General features: G+C 43.1%; 1 protein-coding gene across 2 annotated transcripts in view; it reads left to right on the top strand.

The window, feature by feature from the left end:
* Fbxo42 (F-box protein 42) overlaps window positions 1-21646 on the top strand; it is a 61875-nt gene that overhangs the window by 27574 nt on the left and 12655 nt on the right. For both annotated transcript variants that reach the window (XM_050153288.1, XM_050153278.1), the window contains one exon: window positions 7398-7532. In XM_050153288.1, the coding sequence (XP_050009245.1) occupies window positions 7398-7532 (135 nt within the window). The remainder of the gene's footprint in view (window positions 1-7397; window positions 7533-21646) is intronic.

Genomic DNA, 21646 nt, shown 5'->3' with positions numbered 1-21646 from the left:
ATAAATATAATGGGAGAATAGAGAATAGTGTAGTGGTACTGCCTTGATCCATGCTGAAACAGCAATCTACCCCAGTGCTCCTGAGGTGTTTGTGCCACTGCCAACACAGAGAGAAGTGGCGTGCATGCCTATCAGGACAGCAGGGACAGGAGAGTTTCAAGACTACCTGAACTGTTTAGCAGAACCCTGTCTTAGAAGCAGAAAGCGAGTGCTATCATCATTTCTGCTGTTATTGAAAGAGTTTTGAAATGTTCTCAACTGTTTATGGAGTTTGCAGATCATGATTCAGAATGGGTAGACTGGATGATATTCTGTCAGGGTCCATATTTGTTTCAGTGTGTGTTACTGCTACAGATAGAGGAAGAGGTGTTGACAGGGCTTCTGAAGACTGTTGCTCTGGATTTTGCAAGGCTGGGGATTGATGTCAGGGCTTCTTGCTGAGGGCAAGCTCTTTCTCACTGAGCTCTGCCCCAGCCCTGAGACTGCCCCACAGTGAGGGAGGAGTGAGTCTGGATGCGTCAGTCAGCTGGGCCACCACAGCAGCGCACTGGAGGCCTCGGCTTCTGAAGGGGAGGCTTCCCTTCCCCACACTGCTGGACCTTGCAGCCCCCAGAGATTAGAGGCCCTGTTACTAAGAGCCTCTGGCAAGGGTGGCTCATCATGCTGCTTGAAATCCAGGAAAGAGCCACAGGGTAATTTTGCAAAAAAGAAAGAAAGAAAGAAAGAAAGAAAGAAAGAAAGAAAGAAAGAAAGAAAGAAAGAAAGAAAGAAAAGAAAAAAAATCCTATTTCGTTTTTCTTCTGGTCTGTTTTTTCCATGTGTCCTGTACACTGCCCAGCTAACTGACAACTGAAAAGGACCATTACAGAGAAAAGGGCAACTTGCAAAATAGATTAAAAACTAAGAATTCCAGGATTGGTGAGAAGGCTCAACAGGTAAAAGTACTTGCAACCAAGCCTGACAGCCTGGGTTTGATCCCTAGGACCCAGATTGTAGATGAAGAGAACTAATTCCCAAAAATTGTTTTCTCACCTCCACACATGCACCTTGGCATACATGTTCTTATTTAAGGCCACAGAGTAAATAAATAAGGAAGGAAATAAAGAAAGAACTTTTTTTTTTTGGAGACAGGAAATTTCTCTGTGTAGCCTTTACTATCCTGGAACTCACTCTGAAGACCAGGCTGGCCTTGGACACACAGATATCTGCCTTCTTCTGCCTCCCAAGTGCTGGGATGTGCCACCACCACCTGGCTAATAAATGTAATTTTAAAATTAAAAGAACATTAAGGGTTTAATTTCCCTCCTTGGCACCTTCCTTTTTCTATTGTGTATCTATTCTTGATCCCTCAGTTTTCTTTCATATCCCTAATTCATGTGGATTCAAGATCTACATTTTTGATTCTTTACTTGTTACCATGGAAATACTAGATGTTTCATATTCAGTTAGCTAAAAGTAGAGCTCAGTGGCCCCCTATTTCCAATTTTCTACCTTCCTTAATTTAGCAAATGTCACCATCATCTTAAATGAGGTATTGCACTCACCCTCAGTTCCCGCCCTCAAGATCCAAGCTGGCTGTGGTGGTACATGCTTGTAGTCCCAGCTTTTGGTGGTGGAGCCAGGAGGATCAGGGGTTCAAGGCCCAGCCCTGGCTATTTAGTGAGTTTGGGGTTTGCCTGGGCTACCTGAGATTCTGTGTAAAACAAGAAAACAAAAAGCCAAGTTTCTGTTCTGTCTCAAACCTTTTCTTTTTTCCTGTCACTCTTAATCCATAATCTGATACTACATCTCAGTGCCATCACAATATAGCCCTCGTTTTTCCTCTTGTGCTGGAGGTTAAAGCCCAAGCGTCAAGCAAAGCAAACATGAACTGAGTACTCCCTGCCCCCTGTGCATTTCTAAGGGTCTTCTTTCCTTCTCTCCATCGCAAGCTGGGTGCAACTAAGCTAGACCCTGCTCCTTACAGAAACAGAAAAGGCCATGCTGTTCACGCACCACCCTGAGCCCTCCGCTGGGGAGACTGCACCGTCCCTCTGCCCTTCTGACACTTGCACTTTCCTCTTTACGTTGTCTCCACCAGTGAAGCTCTGTCAGCAGCAAAGCCAAGTTCCCTGGGTTTCTTACTCAGTTTGCTTGTAAGATGTACATAGCAAATACTATTGATGCTATAGGTTGCTGAAAAATTAGTCGAGATCACTTGTCAAAACATTGTTTAGGCTGTTGAATGTGAGTATGCTGTCTCTTCTACAGGTGGTTGTGTACTTGAGGAGAGTGACATTGGAGACACCCTTGTACTCCTTTACATCTAGTTCATAGCTAGCTCTAGAATTATGCCTTTGGAATGAGAAATCACTCCATGCACATAGAGAAAAATAAAGGAAAAGCTCTTTAGTATAATGAATGGCAGACTCTGGCTAATGCCCAAAGAAGAACCAGCCCTGAATAGATTTCTCTAGCTTACACACACCTGAGGCTTATGCTTCTCACTTACACTGTCATCTGTAAACCTCTCTCCAGCCCCATGCTACACTTTGAATAATTTAAATAGAGTTAGGAGACTGCAAGTCTGGTCACTTAGGCAAATGGGAGATCTACATAGCAAAGGTATTGCCAGAATTATTTTTTAGTATACCAGTGTTATTATTTTTCAAATAGTTGTTACCCAGGGTCATCTTGCTCACCTGGCAGAATTATGCTTTTTTTAAAAAAGAGAACTGGGGGGGGGGGCTATATGGCAGGCCAGGGCTTAACATTGGTTATGAACCTGTGTTGCCCCCTTGAACTCATATGGTGAAGGACCTAATGGCCGATTGTAAGTCAGGGTTGCCTCCTTTGTTGTAAGAGTGAGCCTAATGGCTGGTTAATACATCCTGACTCCAAAGTTGTGCTTTCAGGTATTTAGGAGGCGGCTCTGTTTTATGTATCCTGATGTCTCCTAAGCAAATCTACTAGCAGAACCTTTGTAACATCAGTTCTTTTGGAGTATCATACATTAGTATGAAGACATTTTAATACTTGTTGAGATGTGTAGGCTTAATCACAACAAATATGGGCCAGTGAGATGGCTTAGCCGGGAAAGGCACCTACCACTAGGACAGAAGACCTCAGCTCAGTTCCCAGGACCCACATAGAAGAGAGAACCAACTCCTGCAAGTTCTCTGGCTCCTACACATCTGCATTGGCATGCACACACACACACACACACACACACACACGATTAATTTTTAAAAAATTAAAAAGCCATAGACACAACAAATACATGTTTCTGTACAAGATCTTTCCTGTGTTAAAAGCCTGGTACAGAAAAGGCAGGTGAAATGAAAAGGCCAGTTTTGTAATCTTTAGTGAATGTCTGCAAGTCTGTTCACGCCAGCCTTGGTTAATAGAGGATACCCTAGTCAGATTACTGTAGAGAATCCCCAACATTGAAGTGTTTCGACTTCTCATATAGTCAGGTAGTTCCACACACTGCTGATCTGGCACCTGCAGGAGTCTGCAGGCCCAGGCTGGATCACCACCCTCGCCTGTCCTGAGTTATGTAATTACAGACCTTATCAAATATGTCCCAGCTTGTAGATGGGAGACACATAACAGCAGAGTCTTTCTGCATGGGATAAATGCCTCAGGGCCTTTCCCTGGTGACAGTAGGGAAACAAAAGAGAGTTTAACACCTGAAAGTTTGCAGAGCTCGAGCATGCAGCTCACTCAGGGAACATTTGGGAATTGTTCCAGGTACCATGGAAATCCAGATTCCTGAAGCTCTTGCTCGTGAGATGATTGTAGTTCAGTAGGAGTCTTTTCTGGTCTGCAAAGAACTGTTGACTTGCATGTGTACAGTTAGATTGTGGCTGTGTGTTTTGTCTTTGAATAGAGACTGTCGACAATTTGAGATAGGTCTCTTTGTCATAGCTGTTCACAGAACAAATGAACTTACTTGGGAGATTTGATGGTTGGAGCACAGAGCTTCTCCGTTTGTCAGTGCAGTATTCACACTGCTGTGAGCTCTAAGTATGGTGACATCCAGAGGTCCAGAATTCGGGTGGAGAACTTGAGTAAAAGGCAAGTAACAGTTGTGTGAGACTGAGATTGCTCACCCACTACTATCACCACTTCAGTGTCTCAAGTGAAGACAAGCTGTAAGCAGCGTTCAATGGGATATCCTATTTTCTTTGAGGGTTTTGAGATAGAGTCTCACTATGTAGCCCTAGCTGGCCTGGAATTCATTTTATAGACGACGTTGTCTCAAATTGTATGCACTGTGTCCAATAGTGTGATATGTTCTTGTTCTGCTTTATCTCAGCTTCACTAATACTTGACCAGTGGTCACTGAAACTCAGCTGTGTGTCACTTGACTCTTAGTCCCTTAGCTTTGGGCCCCATGTTCCTGCTTCAAAAACCTTTCTTTGTTCAGAGAGAAACAGGAAAATGCAGCCTGCCCTATTTTAGTATAGGATTAAAATACATGAGAAGGACCTCATGGGGCCCAACTGGCTGAGTTTTCAATCCAAATAGAGGAGAAGAATGTTTGCTATCTCTTTGAAAAATAAAGGCACTCTGCTCTTTTGCTACATGAAGGAAGCTGCTGCTAAGAGTTTGTATATAGACTCCGGCAACTTAAACTAGCCTTGACTATCCTCGTAGGAAATCAGGGTCTTGCCTCATCTGTTATTTATTTAGTGTGTGTGTATGCATGCACATGCATGTGCACTACCATGTGGTTTCCAGGCCATCAGGCTTGTTGGAAAGCATCTTTACTAGCTGAGCCATTTTGCTAACCCAGATTTGCCTTATCAAATATCATTGTAATAAATATTATATTTCAAAAGCTCTAGAATACTGCTAGTTCTTTATGATTGCTCCATCATTGGAATTACTAGTTCATTCCAAGTCTGAGGGAATCCAGGTTTGTAATCCATACCTGTAATCCTAATATTCAGGAGGCTGCGGCAGGAGAATCATCACAAGCTCAAGACAAGCTTGGGCTATATAGTGAGACCCTGTCTTTGTGGGAGCAAGATAACCTGGAGCTGGTGAGTTTCTTTAATAGAGACCCAGATGTAGCCCCAGGAATCTTCCTTATTCCTCTCATGCCCTTTAACTTAGTTCTTTGTTATTTACAGTGCTTAGCAAATGTGAACAATGGGATTTTACTAGACTCTACTTTTTACTCTATTTGTTTTTATTACTTTCTCTTATTTTATTTTGAGACGGGAGCTGACTAGCCTGATACTTGAGCTGTTAGACTATGCTAGACTCTACTTTAAAATAGACTTTCTTGTTGTGAAGACAAAATAACTCATTTAGATAGAATTTAAAAATTATTATTTAAAAGTTTTTAAATTATTTTATTATATGTGTATGGATATTTTGCCTACATGTATGTCATTGGGCCATGTGCATGCAGTGCCCTCGAACGTCATAAGAGAGTGTCAAATTCCTGGACCTGGAATTATGGATCTTAGGAGCCTCTATGTGGGTATGGGGTTGAATCGCAATCCTCTGGAAGAACAGTTAGGGCTTTTAACTTCTGAGCTGTTACTTTAGCCACTCAAAATTATTTTAAACCAAAAACAAGGGTCCATAGACAGGTTAACATTTAAAGGCCCGGGGTGGTCGCACGCACCTTTAATCCCAGCACTCAGGAAGCAGAGCCAGGCAACTCTCTCTGTGATCTAGACTAGCCTAGTCTCCAGAATGAGTTCCAAGACAACTAGGGCTAGATAGACTCTGTCTCAAAAAAAAAAAAATCAGACCAGACCATAACCCTTAAAGCTCCGTATATCCCTGCCATGAGTGCCAGACAAGTGGTCAAGTCAGTCTGTGGCAGCCTTGCATTTATCATTACTGCTGTGACGTCTGCAGTCATTACTGGGGCAGCTACTAAAGCACACAGCTTCATTCATCTAGTTACCTGCCTGACAGCCCCCTGAGTTAAGAGAACTGGTAACTTCCAGAGCTAGTGCACGCCGCTGCTGTAACTGTAACTGGCAGCCGATACAGCCGATACAGGCTGGGGTGCGGTGGAGGAGCGGTTCCCTTTTTCTGCCTTGACTAAGTGGCATTGTAATTGAAAAGAGACCTGAAAGTAGTGTTTTGTGAGATTGAACTGCACCTGCAGATAGCTAGGTGATCCCTGCAGCTAAGCACTAATGTCGCAGAATATGCATTTTTTTTTTACTCTGCCCTTCAGTTCATGTGACACCGGCTATTGGTTTCATATGAGAGATGAGGTGACTCCCCTGTGTGGCAATGATGTAGACACGAAGAGCTTTGCTCAGTCTCTCCCAAGCCCAGCTGGTAAACATGAGGCTGCAGGGAGATGCCGGCGGAGTTCAGCTTTCCCACCTCTCTTCTGAACTTGGATAGGTCTTTCTGGGTTTAGCCCTTTTCTTTGCCTCTGTTTCTTGGAAAAGCTCTAGTGATATAATTGACTGCTAACTGTGGCCTTGGTTCTCTTCTAGTATTTCCTACTGCCCTGATTTAGTCCACACCAACCAGCATGCCTAGGAGTCCAATAGCTTTCTGCTTTTCCCTTTGATTGCTTTGGGCTTGAACTGCTGTTTCCTTTGCTGTACTTTCACTTCATGAAATCCCACCTTGCTTTAGTCACGTTGGTGTCTGTGTGGTTTTCACGGCACTGGTTAGAATGTTTCTACAGTTGTCGTGTTTTATATAAATACTTGTGCTTTAGGTTTCATTTGAAAATACAAAACTTAGAGCAAAGTCAGTGGAAGACAGAGGAAGAACATCTGTGGATGCTGGCTTTGCCTTGTTCTAAGACACAGGATGCAGTTTAGATAGTGATGTAGCTGGATTCAAAGAAGTTTTACTCTCAAGCAGCTGCCATCTGAATGCATATTGCTCTTCCTGGAATTCTGCCATCTTGCTCCGTGATGTCGTTGTTAGTTTGCTTAGTGCTCAGAAATATGATGTTTAGAGCTGGAAAGATGGCTTTCCTGTTAAGAGCACCGACGGACTGCTCTTCCAGAAGATTTGGATTCAGTTCCCAGCATCTACACAGCAACTAATAACTGTGACTCCAGTTCAGGGGATCTAGCATCCTCTTCTGAACTCCATGAGCACTGCACATACATGGCGCACGTTACCTTCGTGCAAGAAAGACACCTATAAACATAAAATAAAAATAGATCTTTAAAAAATTTCAAAATAAATTTTAAAAAAATGCTCATAGCTTTTCTCTGGACTTTCTTTGCAAGAATAATGTGATATCGATCAATCTGAAGACAATATGTGGTGATCAGAATTTGATGTCTGGTACAGAGGAGTTGTTGAACATGTGGAATATTAGAGTTTTGAAAAATAATGGTTTAAGTTATTGAAAATACCTCTAAATTAAGCTGCAGTCACTTGTTTCTTGCTTCCACTCGCCCGTGTAGGTGCGTGCTATTATGATGCCAATCAGTCTATGTATGTCTTTGGAGGCTGTACCCAGAGCAGTTGCAATGCTGCCTTCAATGACCTCTGGAGGCTCGACCTAAATAGCAAAGAGTGGATTCGACCATTGGCTTCAGGTAAGTGATGGACTGCTGCTTTCTGCCTTCTCACAGAAGCCTTCTTGGCATGGACTCAAGCATATGTTACTGGTGTCTTAGGTTCCTTATTAAATCTTCTGTGTAAATACCCAGGGTCATATGCTCATCTAAGTCTTTGCATTGACAATAAAGTTGTGGCTGCGTTTAGTGAAGTATATCTTTAATCCCAGCACTTGGGAGGCAGAGGCAAATGGTTCTCTGTGAGTGTTAGGCCAGCCTGATCTACATAGAGAGTTCTAGGACAACCAGAACTACATAAAGAGACCCTGTCTCAAAATTAAAAAAATAAAAATACTATTGGTACCTGTCCAGAATCACTGTGCCAGTGTGTGAATCCATTGGTGTGGTTTTCTCAGGTACCTGCACAGGTGTGATTTGTGTTTGGAATGAGTCGAAGAACAGAAAGCGACGTGAGAACTGTAGTTGACTGACAGGAGCTATTGTCCCAGGGCTGAGGTCTTTGAATAACACTTGTTCTTGCCAGCTCAGATATTCGGGAGTGTATGGGACATGCCTCTGCTGGTTAGTCAGGAGTGTGGGAAGATTCCATAGGAGTTGCATTCCTTCCCCGTCCCAGGATGGCAGAATTACGCTGAAAAACAGATTCCTTTTCTCCTTTTGATTTAATCTTTCCTTTGAAAAAGACAGTTATTTTTGTACTCATGAGATTCCCATCAGTTTGAAGTGTCAGTCATAAGATTGGAGCTGCTGGTGCCGTGGAGAAATTGAGCCTCCCTCCCCCCGGGAGGGTGTAAAATGCTCTGCTAGATCCATTGGCAGGCTTTCCCCTAACACTCTTCATTTGGCTCTTCAAGGTTGGAACTCAGTCTCAACACCAAGGAGACTTGGGTTTTTGTTTTTTTTTGGGGGGGGGCTCTTTCCATTTACTTCATCCATGCCATACTGGTTGGGGTCAGCTGGATCTTTTAGAAAGGGCCCTGGTGAGGAGGCAGGAGCTTCATTTCTGGCATGATCTCAGTCCTCGGTGACTGTGAGTTACGGCACCTCTCAAAGGTGTGGACTGGGCAATCCTGTCTTAAAGGCTGGGGAAGCCAGTTCACGTTCCCTGTGTTTACAGAACCACTGCTGTGAAGTTGTGCCCAGAGGCTGAGATCTGTTCCCTGCAGTGAAACAATAGAGCAGGAGCATGTAGACAGGGTCACTGGAGTACTTGGAGAGGGAGAGGGTGGGGTTTGTGCAGCTCTATATTAAAATATTGAAAATATGGCTAAATTTCCTCTTACAGACAATTTGAAGGCTAGTACTGTTTCAGGGCTCAGGATTTTATGTTTGGGAAGGTCTCCTTTTCTAGTTCCCTTGTTTCCTATTCATTTAGTGAAGTATTATTCGATAAAAATCTGGAGTCACAAATTCTTCTTTTTTAAAAAACATATACTTTGGGGCTGGAGAGATGGCTCAGTGGTTAGGAGCACTCACTGCTCTTCCAGAGGTCCTGAGTTCAATTCCCAGCAACCACATGGTGGCTCACAGCCATCTATGATGGGACCTGGCGCCCCCTTCTGGCTTGCGGGCACACATGGAAGAAATCCTGTACACATAATAAATAAATAAATATCTTTTAAAAAAAAGTCTTGTAAAAAATTAAAAAAAAATATACTTTATGTGTTTTGCCCGCATGCATGTAGGTGAACCATGTGCGTGCTTGTTGGATCCACTGGAACTGAACTTACAAATGATTGTCAGTCATCACGTGAACACTGGGAATTGAACTCTAGTCCTCTGCAAAAGCAACAGATGTTCTTAGCTGCTGAGCCATCTCTCCAGCCCTTGAGTCACAGATTCTAAAATGCAGAGCATTGAGGCTCAGTGGTTGAGAGCATTTGCTGCTCTTTCAAAGGAGCCACGTTCTTTTCCCAGCACCCTCATGGTAACCATCACAACAGTCTATAAGTCCAATTCCAGAGGATCCAACACCTTGCACAGGCATCAGACACATACATGCAGATAAAATACACATGTACATCAAATAAATAGACAAAAATTTAAAATGCAGAACATCTTTTCAGCTTCAGTACCCTGTGGCCACTGTACCTGGCATAGGGCCCAGCTGCCACTTCAGAGCAGGCTCGATTGTCCCAGTCCCTTCCCTCCCCTTCCTTTCCTCCTTCTTCCTAGAACTTGTCCAAAACCCCAGGTGTTGGTAGGAACCCACTTATTTTTATGTCATTTGCATTGGTGCTTTGTCTGCATAGACATCTGTGTGAGGGTGCCAGATTCTGGGAACTGGAGTTTTAGACAGGTGTGAGCTGCCATATGGGTGCTGGGAATCATACGCAGTCTTCTGGAAGAGCTGCCAGTGCTCTGAACCATTGAGCCGTCTCTCCAGCCCTTAATATCATTGTTTTATTTTTTGTTTTGTTTTGTTTGTGAATGAGAAAACTCGATTCTACCTTTAAATGCATGGATTGCCAAAATGTCATTTGTGTTTTCTTCTATGCTGAAAGTCTTTCATCCTCTGACTTTGAGTCATTTAGTCCAATTCAGGTGCTGCTATAATTCTTTCTTATTTGAGTTAAGATCCCATAGTGTCACTGAAAATAAGCAGAATTGTCTGTGTTTAAGTCCACACCATCATTGCTCCCGGGTTCCCTGTGCAGTAACACTCTCAGGTCATCCAGCACTGCCTCTGCTTACTCTCTGGAGTCTATGGAACCTCCTAACACTATGGTTTATTGTAATGAGTCTCTCTGTCCCTCCAGCCAGTTCCCAGATAATGACATAGAGACTTCTTATTAATTATGAAAGGTTGGCCTATAGCTTAGCCTTGTTCCTAACTAGATATTATAACTTAAATTAACCCACATATATTAATCTCCATTCTATCACATGGTGTTACCTCTCTTCCCTCTTGCACCTCCTTTTTCCTCTCTGTGTTACATGTGCACCTCAATTCTCCTTTTTCCTTTCCCTGAAAATCCCACCTGTATCCACTGCCTAGCTATTGGCGTTCAGCTTTTTATTACATCAAACACAGCAATATATCTTCACAACAGTTCATGGCACAATGAACTTCATTTTGTATGTTGTCTTATATATATCTCCAGTGCCACCTAAGATGTTAACCCTTCTTTTATGCACTGAACTGTAGAAAGCTGATTCTGACTGTGGAGATACAGGTCTTATCCTGAGTCACTTTTAACTTATGCTTTCTCCGTGTGGTGGTTTGAATGAGACTAGTGTATTTGAAGACTTGATGGTTCATAGTCTGTTGTAGAAAGGGCTGCTTGCTCTTGCTAGGCAGATGAGCACTATGATTGGCCGTGTATTGACTTATAGGTGTCAGCTGAATTCTAGAGGAGACTGCTTCATCCTTCAGAGCTCAAAGCCAGCTGTCTCCCAGCCCTTGGGAAATGAGGTTGAACTACCCTTCCGGGAGTCTACTTTTCAAATGAATAGTGCCCTCGGACTTCCTCTCTCCCAATCTCTGCCAGTACCTTTATATTGAGTGTGTCTTTTACTCATTATTGCTATTTTAATAAGCTTTCTGAATCTTAAAATGCTATTTGAGGGGCTGGAGAGATGGCTCAGCAGTTAAGAGCACTGAGTGCTCTTCTAGAAGTCCTGAGTTCAATTCCCAACAACCACATGGTGGTTCACAACCGTCTGTAATGAGATCTGGTGCCCTCTTCTGGCCTACATGCATAGTAAATAAATGATTCTTTAAAAAAATGTTATTTGAGTGGCATATGTCTGTGACATGATGACTGCATTTTATGTGAGGAATTATTGCTTTAGAAAGAACCACACTTGGAGCTGGCAAGTTGGTGCAATGGTTAAGAGCGTTGGCTGCTGCTCTTCCAGAGGACCTGGGTTCAGTTCCCAGCACCCACATAGCAGCTCACAACTATTTGTAACTAGTTCCAAGGGATTTGTCTCCCTCCCACAGACATGCATGAAGGCAAAAAACTAATGCACATAAAATAAAAATAAATTTAAAAAAATAATAGCGGGTGGTCATGGTTCACACCTTTAATCCCAGCACTTGAGAGGCAGAGGCAAGGGATCTCTGTGAGTTCAAGGCCAGCCTGATCTACAGAGTGAGTTTCAGGATAGACTCTAGAGCTACACAGAGAAATCCTGTCTCAAAACCAAAATAAATAAATAAGCAAGCAAGCAAATTAAAAACAATAAATGCCTCACTAAAAATCCACACTTGTGTGTGTGTGCGCGCGCGCGTGTGAATGCGCACTTGCATACATTCATGCACTGTGGCACATGTATGCAGCTTAGAGGCCAGTGTTTCTAAGTTGGTTCTCCTTTCTCCATGGAGGTTCCAGGGATTGAACCCAGGTCATCCCAGTGAATTATCTTGCTAGTCCCTAAGAATGACTTCTTAAAAACCCACACCAAAGAGTTTTAATTCTACTTAGAGTTATTTATGAGTTAAGTAGCCTATGGAATCATGTAACAACAGTGGGAAAATGTTTACAGACTGCTCTACCAGTTTTGACGTTGGCTGTTTTGTTTTGTTTGAGGCAGGATCTCACTATATAGACTTGGCTGGCCTGGAACTCACAGAGATCCACCTACAACTTTCTCAGGAGTGCTGGGATTAAAGGTGTGAACCATGACCACCGCTATTATTTTTTTTAAATAATAGCCTGGCTTCTTTTCTTTTCTTTTTTTCTCCTGAGATTTATTGGCCTGGTGAGGAGTGGTGCTGGAGAGATGGCTCAACAGTTAAAGTACTAGCTTCTCTTGCAGAGGATCCAAGTTTGATTGTCAACACCCTTTTGGCATCTCACAACTGTCCGTAACTCCAGTTCCAGGGGACCTTCTTCTGTTCTCTGGGCACCAGCACTCATATCTGCACAAATATACACATGTGGGTAAAACACTCGCACTAAAAGTGAAGTGCTTTAAAGGGTGTCTCAAAGGAGGCAGGTGAGGAAAGACACATGGGTGGGAAGGGACACAGAGGGTCCGTGTGTCCCTGGAGCCTCTCCACCTACTCAACCACCCAGAAGCTTCTATACAGATTTCCTTGCATGTGAGGTGCTGGCAATCCAACCAGGCCTCATTCAGTCCTCCTGGTCCCTTAGCAGCATTCCTCCCTCCTAGGTATGGGGCAGGACCCCTTCCAAAATGGAGCTCTCATTGTCTAATGTCAGGCAAGGCAGGCCAGAACATTGCCTTATGGCAACTCCAGTACAGGACAATTCCTATGCCTCAGGTTGGCGAGGAGAAGTTCTAGTTTCTGTGGCTGGAGCCAGGAGTAAGAACCATGGACAGCAACCAAACCATCTCTCCATCACAGCAGCCATGAGTGTTTACTAGTTTAAGATACAAATTAGTCCATTTTATGTGTATTGATTAATTATATTTTAAAGACAGTGTTTTTCTGTTGCCCTAGCTGTACTGGAATGAGCTCCCTATGTAGGTCAGACTAGCATCAAACTCAGAGATCCTCCTGCCTCCGCCTCCCAAGTACTAGGATTAAAGGTGTGGGCCCTCAAAGCCCACCTCCACAGTGACTCACTTCATTCAACAAGACCTACTCTAACAAGGCCACACCTCCCATTAGTGCCACTCCCTTTGGGGGATCCATTTTCTTCAGACCACCACAACCACTGAGCTATCTCTAGTCCCAAGACTGGATTTTTATGTGCACCAATTTTGATGGCTCCAATGTCCTTTTATTCAAAAAGCATTTCAGTTGGGCTCTAAGTGGGTGGAGACTTGGAATAACCCCAGTTTACCATGTTGGGCATGAAATGTTTTGTTCTGTAGAGGGCTAGTGAGCACATAAACACTAAACTGGGGTCTTCCGTATGGGACACCCTGACACAGGAGACACAGAAGCAAGCAGAACCTTGTGTGGTGCAGGGCTAGGGCTGTGGGTGTCCGTGAATGGCAGCAGAACAGGCGCTGTGTCCTGAAGACTAGGGTGGGAGTGCCTGAGAAGGGATGGTGTTCCTGGACTTGAGTAGGTCTGTCCCCTGACCGGGGTTGGATGCGGCCAGTATGATCCATGGTTGGTTATCATCATTTCCATCTAATGCTGCCAACTCCATCTGTTAGGATACTGGATGTGGTGGGCTCAGGGTACAGCCTCCTCTCCCGCTTTTGCTAGAATCCAGGGACTACAGGAGTGTGTGTGTCCATGCCTCCATCCCTCTGCTTCCCTCTTGCATTTGTAGGTGGGCCTGCTCTGTCCTGTAGGGAGGCAAGAGGGCACAAGCAAGAGAAGCACCTCTCATTGGGTAGGTCTGGCCTTGGTCTGCTTCTACCCGCCTTCCTCTTGCCGGCAGGCAGTGGATCCTCAGGCAAGAAGAGCACAGACCAGAAGGAAATGGGCTTGATTAGAGGGCTTCTCTACCTTTCATTAGCTGACTTTGGCTCCTCTTACTCTGTTTGGAGGCACTCTTTATTGATCTTACTCTTCTTGGGTGGCAGCTTTGCCTCGTTTCCTCTGACCCAGAGCAGCCCTGGGATAGTCCATGCCTATGGTCTCAGGGTGTGTGGGGAAGAGCAGAGGGAAGAAAGGAATATTTGTTTATAAAGTTCAGATCCTGGGATTTTTCTAGAAGACATGCTTTTTAGAGGTGGGTAGTATTCTGTGCTGCTGGAGAGAAGAGCCGGAACTGCCCCATACAGATCTGTGGTAACCTTTGCCCCCCCCCTCCCGGGGGGGAGAATGAATAAACTGGCATATTTCAGGGCTAGTGGGCCTTCCTGTTCTCCAGGCGGGGAGGTCTGTGACTAACATTGGCTTCACTGTGTATGGAGCCACTTGAAAGGTGCCCCTGACTAGGCCTGCAATTAACAAGTTATCAGATGCAACCAACCTCTCCTGCCCTAGAAATTGTATCAAAAGAGAGCTTGCAGTGGAATCAAGGAGCCGTTACTGTTTTTCATGTTAATTTTTAGCTGGTAAGTATTTCCCTGCTCATGCAATGGTCTTTCATGTGGCTTTGTTTATTGGCACTGGAAACAACACCATGGAATTCTTTATGCTCATGATGGCCTGCTTCTCATGGCGGGTACTGCAGTCCTTGCCATTGGGGTACTCATAAATTATGCAGGGATGTTTTTAAGGCATGGGTGTGGGTGTAAGAGTGAAAATGTGTATCTTTGGTTTGCCATGGGAGCACATGCCTGTAATTCCATCATTGCAGAGCCTGACACTAGAGGATTGAAGCACATTCAAGGTCTCCCTGGTTCACAAAACACTTGGGAAGATCAGATCTCAAAACAAAGTCACATAGTGAAACCTTGTGTGTGTGTGCGTGCTCATGTCTGTGTGTCTGTGTATCCTCGAGCTTTAACGTCAGTGATTTTTGTATAATTTAATGGCTTGTCTGATCTTACTGAAACTGAGGAATAAAATAGAGATGGGAAAAATTGGAGAGACAGGTTTATACTAAGAAATGTTTAGCTGGGCGGTGGTGGTGCACGTCTTTAATCCCAGCACTTGGGAGGTAGAGGCAGGCGGATCTCTGTAAATTTGAGGCCAGCTTGGTCTACAGAGGGAGTTCCAGGACAGCTAAGGCTACACAGAGAAACCCTGTCTCGAAAAACCAAACCAAACAAACAAAGGAAGTGTTTAAAACTAGAAGTGGTGATGTACACCCTAATCCCAACACTTAGAAGCCAGAGCTAGACGGGTCTCAGTGAGTTCCAGGCCAGCCTGGTTTACAAAGCGAGTTCCAGAACAGTCAGGACTACTCAGAGAAACCCTGTCTCAAAAACCTAAAAATAAATAAGTAAAAATAAAAAAGAGATGTTGAGATGGCAGCCACTGCCTCCAGGCTCTGCCATGATTACAGGGAACCAGCTCTGTCCCAGCACAGGAGGGACCTGTCATCAGTAGGCTTCGATGATGGGGTTCAGTTCATCAGATGTTTTTATAGGAAATAGCCCCTCTGCCTCAGGATACTCTGTTATTGGCAGATGCTGAGCAGGTCATTTTAGCACAGTATATATAAGTAAACCATTGGGTTAAGTTAGGTGACAGGTGACGCATTTCCCTCTGAGGCCTTTAGCCCAGCACAGACAGAAGTTCTGGGGACCACATGAGTGCAGTGCCATTCATAAAGATCTGATGAGGGCATTGGATTCCCAGGAGGGGCGGTTACTGGCAGTGTGGGTACTGGTAACTGAACTCCATCCCTTGCAAGACTAGTGAGCACTCTTAACCAGTGCACCATCTTTCTATCTCCAAGAGAACAATGTATTTTAGACCATGTCCCCCCTTTTTTAAAAAAAAAAAAAGCAACAATGTATAATTAAACACATGGGAGCCAGTTTTTTGTTTTTTACTTTGCTGCTTTCCTTTTGGAGTGGCATGTTGTTGAGTCCCATAATTAGACATACCTGTGGCATGTCCCTAATATCTAGTCCTAGATCAGTTTTCAAAATTGACAGCTATTAAATCACACATACAACTGGAAATCTTTTGTCAGTCGTGGGGACAATCTGTTTTTTTTTTTAATTTATTTTGTAATATACTTGAGAGTGACTAGTGAAATATTTGTATATTAAAAAAATTTTAGTTTATGTTAGTAACTCTTTAATCAGAACATTTGTAAAGTGAAACCCATTTTGGATTTATGTCATTATCCCATTATTGAAATGAAAGGAGTCCAGATAGTCACAAGAAGGGGAGTGGTAAATGAATATGAGTTTGTGTGTATTATAAAATGGAATCATAGCCAGGCGTGGTGGCACATCTGTTCAAGCCCAGCACTTAGGAGGCAGAGACAGGCGGATCTGGCTAGCCTGATCTGCAGAGCAACTTCCAGGGCACTGAGAAACCATGACTTGAAAAACCAAAAATAAATAAATATAATAGATAATCAAATAGAAATCAAAGGGATTCATTAGAGTGACTTACGCCATAGGGACTGGGTGGTCCAACAGTGGCCATCTGCACACTGGAGAAGCTGAGGACACTGTTCAGCCCACAGTGCAGAAGCCTCAGCAGTCCCAACCTGATGCTGAAAGACTGGAAGATTCCTAAAGAGCCAGTGGCCTTCAGTCCTGATTGGAAGGCTGAAGAAGCTGGGAGCTGATGTGAGCATCAGAGATGTGCACATTGATCAGTTTCCAAGTGCTAGGAGTCCACCATGCCCCCCAGCAGGAAGATTCTTAATCCTGAGTCTGTCCTTGATGTTTAATCATGATGGACTGGAACCAACAAGAGATGCATCTGCTGGCAGGTCCATGAGGAAGGGTTATCTGAGAACGGAAGACCCTCGGGATGGTGGTACCCTCCAAAGGGAGGCCCCTGTATATAAAGAAAGCAGAGGAAAAAGCATTGCCTGCTCCCTGCCTGCCAACCTGAATTCCATCTCTGAAGCCCACAAAATGGAAGGAAGGAAGGAAGGAAGGAAGGAAGGAAGGAAGGAAGGAAGGAAGGAAGGAAGGAAGGAGCTGCAAGGTATCCTGTGACCTCCACATAAGTACTTTGACAAGTGTGTAACTACCACCACACACACCACATGAATAAATAAAAATGTGCTAATTTTTTTTTACTTTTTAAATCTTAAAACTAAGATTAAAATCCTTTTGTTGAGACTATAAATGATTTTTTAGGAAATGATGGGATTGTAAATCTCCTTCTTGGCTGTTAGTGTCATGAACCCCTGTGGGTTCAACCCACACACATCAATCATTAACCAAGAAAATGTCCTACAGACTTTCCCACAGGCAGTTTGTTGGAGGCATTTTCTCAATTGAAGTCCCTCTTCCCAGACAAAATACCTGTGCAGTGCTGATTCTTTCTTTTGCTCAGGGATCTTATTAACCCCAGAAATGGAATCCCTGGCTCACTATAGGTGCTCTAGAGATTTTTATGTAGATTACCAGGTTTGTTTTAAAAATTGTGTTTTGAGGGGCTGGAGAGATAGATCAGTAGTTGACAGCACATACTGCTCTTGCAGAGAATTCAAGTTTAGTTCTCAGTGTCCACTTTGTCAGACAGCAGGGGTCTGCAACTCTAGCTCCAGGGAGGCTGATGCCTTTGATCACCAAGGGCACACACACACTTGCACAGAAATACTAAAATAAACATTTAAAAAAAAAAAGACTCATTTGTTTGTTTGTTTATTCTATATAGTATATATTTAGTATGCATCCCTGCAGGCCAGAAGAGGGCACCACATCTTATTACAGATGGTTGTGAGCCACCATGTGGTGGCTGGGAATTGAACTTTGGAAGAGCCAGGCAGTGGTGGTGCACACCTTTAATCCCAGCACTCAGGAGGCAGAAGCAGGCGGACTTTGTGAGTTCGAGGCCTGCCTGGTCTACAAGAGCTAGTTCCAGGACAGCTTCCAAAGCTATACAGAAACCCTGTCTCAAAAAAAAAAAAAAAAAAGGATTTTTAATTTATTTTATGTACTTGAATATTCTGCCTACATGCGCATCACCATGTGTGTGTTTGATACCTATGGGGTCAGAAGAGGGCATCAAATCCCCTGGAACTGGAGTTACATGTTGTGAGCAGCCAGCCAGGTTTTGGTAATTGAACCCTGATCCTCTGAAAGAGCAGCCGTTGTTTGTAGTTTTTGTTGTTATTGTTGTTTACTATTTGGGGGTCTGCCACCCAGCTCCCAATACACTGAGATTTATTCTTACTTATGAGTGCCCAGCCTTAGCTTGGCTTGTTTCTAGCCAGCTCTTCTAACCTAAATTAGCCCATTTCTCTTTAACTATGTTTTAACCCTAGGCTTTTTTCCTTTATTAATTTTTTTTTTTAAGATTTAAAAATATTTATTATGTATACAGTGTTTTCCCTGTTCTGGCCCTGCCGGCCAGAAGAGGGCACCAGACCTCATTGTGCATAGTTGTGGCTGCTGGGAATTGAACTCAGGACCTCTGGAAGAGCAGGCAGTGCCCTTAACCTCTGAGCCATCTCTCTAGCCCCACCTTTCTTTATTCTATTCTTTTTTTCTTACTCCATGACTGACTGAGTGGCTGGCCTCTGACATCCTCCTCTCCTCTTTTTCTCACTCATTGCTCACTCTCCTGCCTGGATTTCTCCTCCTGTTTATTCTTTCTGCCTGCCAGCCCTGCCTATTATTCTCTCCTGTCTCACTGTTGACCATTTAGCTCTTTATTAGACCAGTCAGGTCTTTTAGACAGGCAAAGTAGCATAGCTCTACAGAGTTAAACAAATGCAACATAAAACAATGTAACACATCTTTGCATCATTAAACAAATGTTCTATAGCATAAACAAATGTAATACAACTTTACACTAATATTCCACAACATTTCTCTTTTTTTGTCTAAATAAAAATGAAAAGGTTTTAACTTTAACACAGTAAAACTACATACAGCAAAAAGTTATCTAGTAAGAGTTACATTTACAATATTCAGCCCATTTATATTTAGCAAATTCAGAGAAAAAATACTCCATTATTTGTTTTATCTTAGGGATTCCAAAGTTTTATACCTAATTTACTTTCTGTCATAACTAAGGGAAACTAAAACTATTTAGTCTTTAACTCCGTTAAATATCCCAGAAGGATGTAATACTACCTACCAACAGAGACATCTAACTGCTTGGGCATTCACTCAGAGTTCCTCTGCAACATTGGGGCATCCATCTTTGGCCTACAGCCCTAGAATATCTGGCAGACTTTTCAGTGAAGCAGGAAGTTTGAAGGACTGTCCCAACTTGTATTGGTAAAGTTTATCAGTCACTTCCCTCTGTCTTGCAGAATATCTGGTAGAATCTTCTGGGAAACAGGAATCTTTTTTTAATATTTATTTATTTATTATGTATACAATGTTCTGTCTGTGTGAATGCCTGCAGGGCACCAGACATCATTACAGATGGTTGTGAGCCACCATGTGGTTGCTGGGAATTGAACTCAGGGCCTTTGGAAGAGCAGGCAATGCTCTTAACCTCTGAGCCATCTCTCCAGCCCCGGGAAACAGGAATCTTAAAGGACTGTCCAACTTTGCCTTTTTCCTGTGGCTCACTTGTCCAGTCGGTATTTTTTTTTTAATCTATTTATTATGTATACAGTATTCTGTCTGCATGTATGCCTGCAGGCCAGAAGAGGGCACCGGATCTCATTACAAATGGTTGTGGCCACCAAGTGGTTGCTGGGAATTGAACTCAGGACCGTTGGAGGAGCAGTCAGTGCTCTTGACCACTGAGCCATCTCTCCAGCACAAACCTAAGGTTATTAAATATCTTAAGTGCCATATTCTGCAGGTCTTCGAAGTGTTTGAAAATCATCTGTCTAAAATATACCTGTTTAACTTTGAAAATATTCCTAATGGTTTGATTATATTTGTTTGATTATTGTATATTAACTACTAACCTCTTTTCTTAATTATATATTACATATTTTTAAATGAGCTGCATAAGCACAATACCCCAAACAAGAGTAAAAACATATACAGTATAACAAAAATAACTTTAAATTTCTATCAGTATACTAAAATCCATGCTAATGCAAAAATATCTGAGATTAATAGTTGTCTTTTTAGCCTATATTTCTCTAAATGATAACAAACATCCATAACCCACCAAATAACCAAAACCACCCACCCTACCTCTTGGGAATGTAGGTAGTATGTTCTCTAGACTGCTTCCTGTTATCTGTGGGTGAAAGCATCTTTAGAGGTCCCTAAGAAAATTGAGATAATGGCCAAGTCCTGGGAAGACCAGCTGTGACCTTTGCTGATGCCATCTCACCTGCCAAGCGTCAAGAGGCCTCCCCCATCAAACCTGATCCATATTAACCCTTGAAAGAATTCACAGCCTCTCATTTTCTTGTGGAAACAAATGCAAAACCTCTTCTCCAATGTAACATTTTTTTAACTTCTTTTTTAAAGTTCAGATAGCCCTAAAGTATCTAGGTTGGTTCAATGAAGCAGTTCATAGTCCTGGGTCTGTCAGCCACTGTTGTTTGCTCAACAACACTCAAAAAATTCAGTGTCAGCACAGTGCTGTACAGGACCAGACTCCCTGTGTGCTTCCCATCTCTGTGGCTTATTCTTTTTTACATTACTTTTACTCTCTCTTTAAAAACTATTATTTTTAAAAATTATTTCTTTCTATGACTATGTCCTTTCTTAAGCCTATGTGTATATTTAAACACATTGTAACTTGTATAAGGGTTTTCTTCTGTACAAACCCGCTTTACTATGTATCTCCAGCCTTTTTTGACCATGTGAGCAAAAATTGCTAGCTATAGCTGGTTCTGCCTCTGCAGCTTTGGTGGCTGGCTCTGCCCCCTCCTCCGGTCTGTGAAAGCCAGGCTGAAAGCTCACTGCCCAGTTGGAGGTAGGTGACTGAGAGCCGCATTCAATCTCTCAGCTCTGAAGTGGCAATGTCCTGTCCTGCCCTGTGGCAGGCATTTTCTACTTAGTTTTTTGTTTCTACTTAATGTGGAAAAGGCTGTTTAAGTACTCTGCTGTATGGCAGAGCATCTTAAAGAACCGTTTCTGGTTTTTCTTTTGCTTAACTTTCTCAAACTCTATGTGGAAATTCAGGTCCCTGGTTGGAATGTCAAAATATAGTTGTTTTTAAACTCTCGGGGGGGGGGGGCACCACCCAGCTTCCAGATAAATACACAGAGACTTACCTTGCTTATGAGTACCCTACCTTAGCTTGGCTTGTTCTAGCCAGCTTTTCTAGCTTAAATTATCCCGTTTCTCTTTAACTGTGTATTGCCTCTGGGCTTTTCAACCTTTATTCTCTATATCTTTCTTTCCTCCATACTCTGCGGCTGGTTGTGTGGCTGAGTGGCTGGCCCCTGGTATCTTCCTCTCCTTCTCCTTTTCTCAGTCCTCGCTCGCTCTCTTCCGTAGATTTCTCCTATTTATTCTCTCTGCCTGCCAGCCCCACATATTTCTCTCTCCTGCCTTGCTTTTGGTCGTTCAACTCTTTATTAGACCAATCAGGTGTTTTAGGCAGGCACAGTAACACAGTTTTGCAGAGTTTAAACAAATGCAACATAAAAGAATGCAACACATCTTTGCATCATTAAACAGATGTTCCACAACATAAACGAATATAACACACCTTAAACTGATATTCCACAGCAGTGCTCCTAACTGCTGAGCCAGTTAAGAAACCCAGCTTCTCTCTCTTCTGCTGTGTGACATTG

The sequence above is a fragment of the Alexandromys fortis genome, unplaced genomic scaffold (genome assembly GCF_014885135.2).
Source record: "Alexandromys fortis isolate MF-2015 unplaced genomic scaffold, M_Fortis_MF-2015_v1.1 scaffold_26, whole genome shotgun sequence".
Classification (NCBI taxonomy): domain Eukaryota; kingdom Metazoa; phylum Chordata; class Mammalia; order Rodentia; family Cricetidae; genus Alexandromys; species Alexandromys fortis.
Note: the sequence above shows the minus strand (reverse complement) of the source record. Positions and strands in the feature narration are given on the sequence as shown.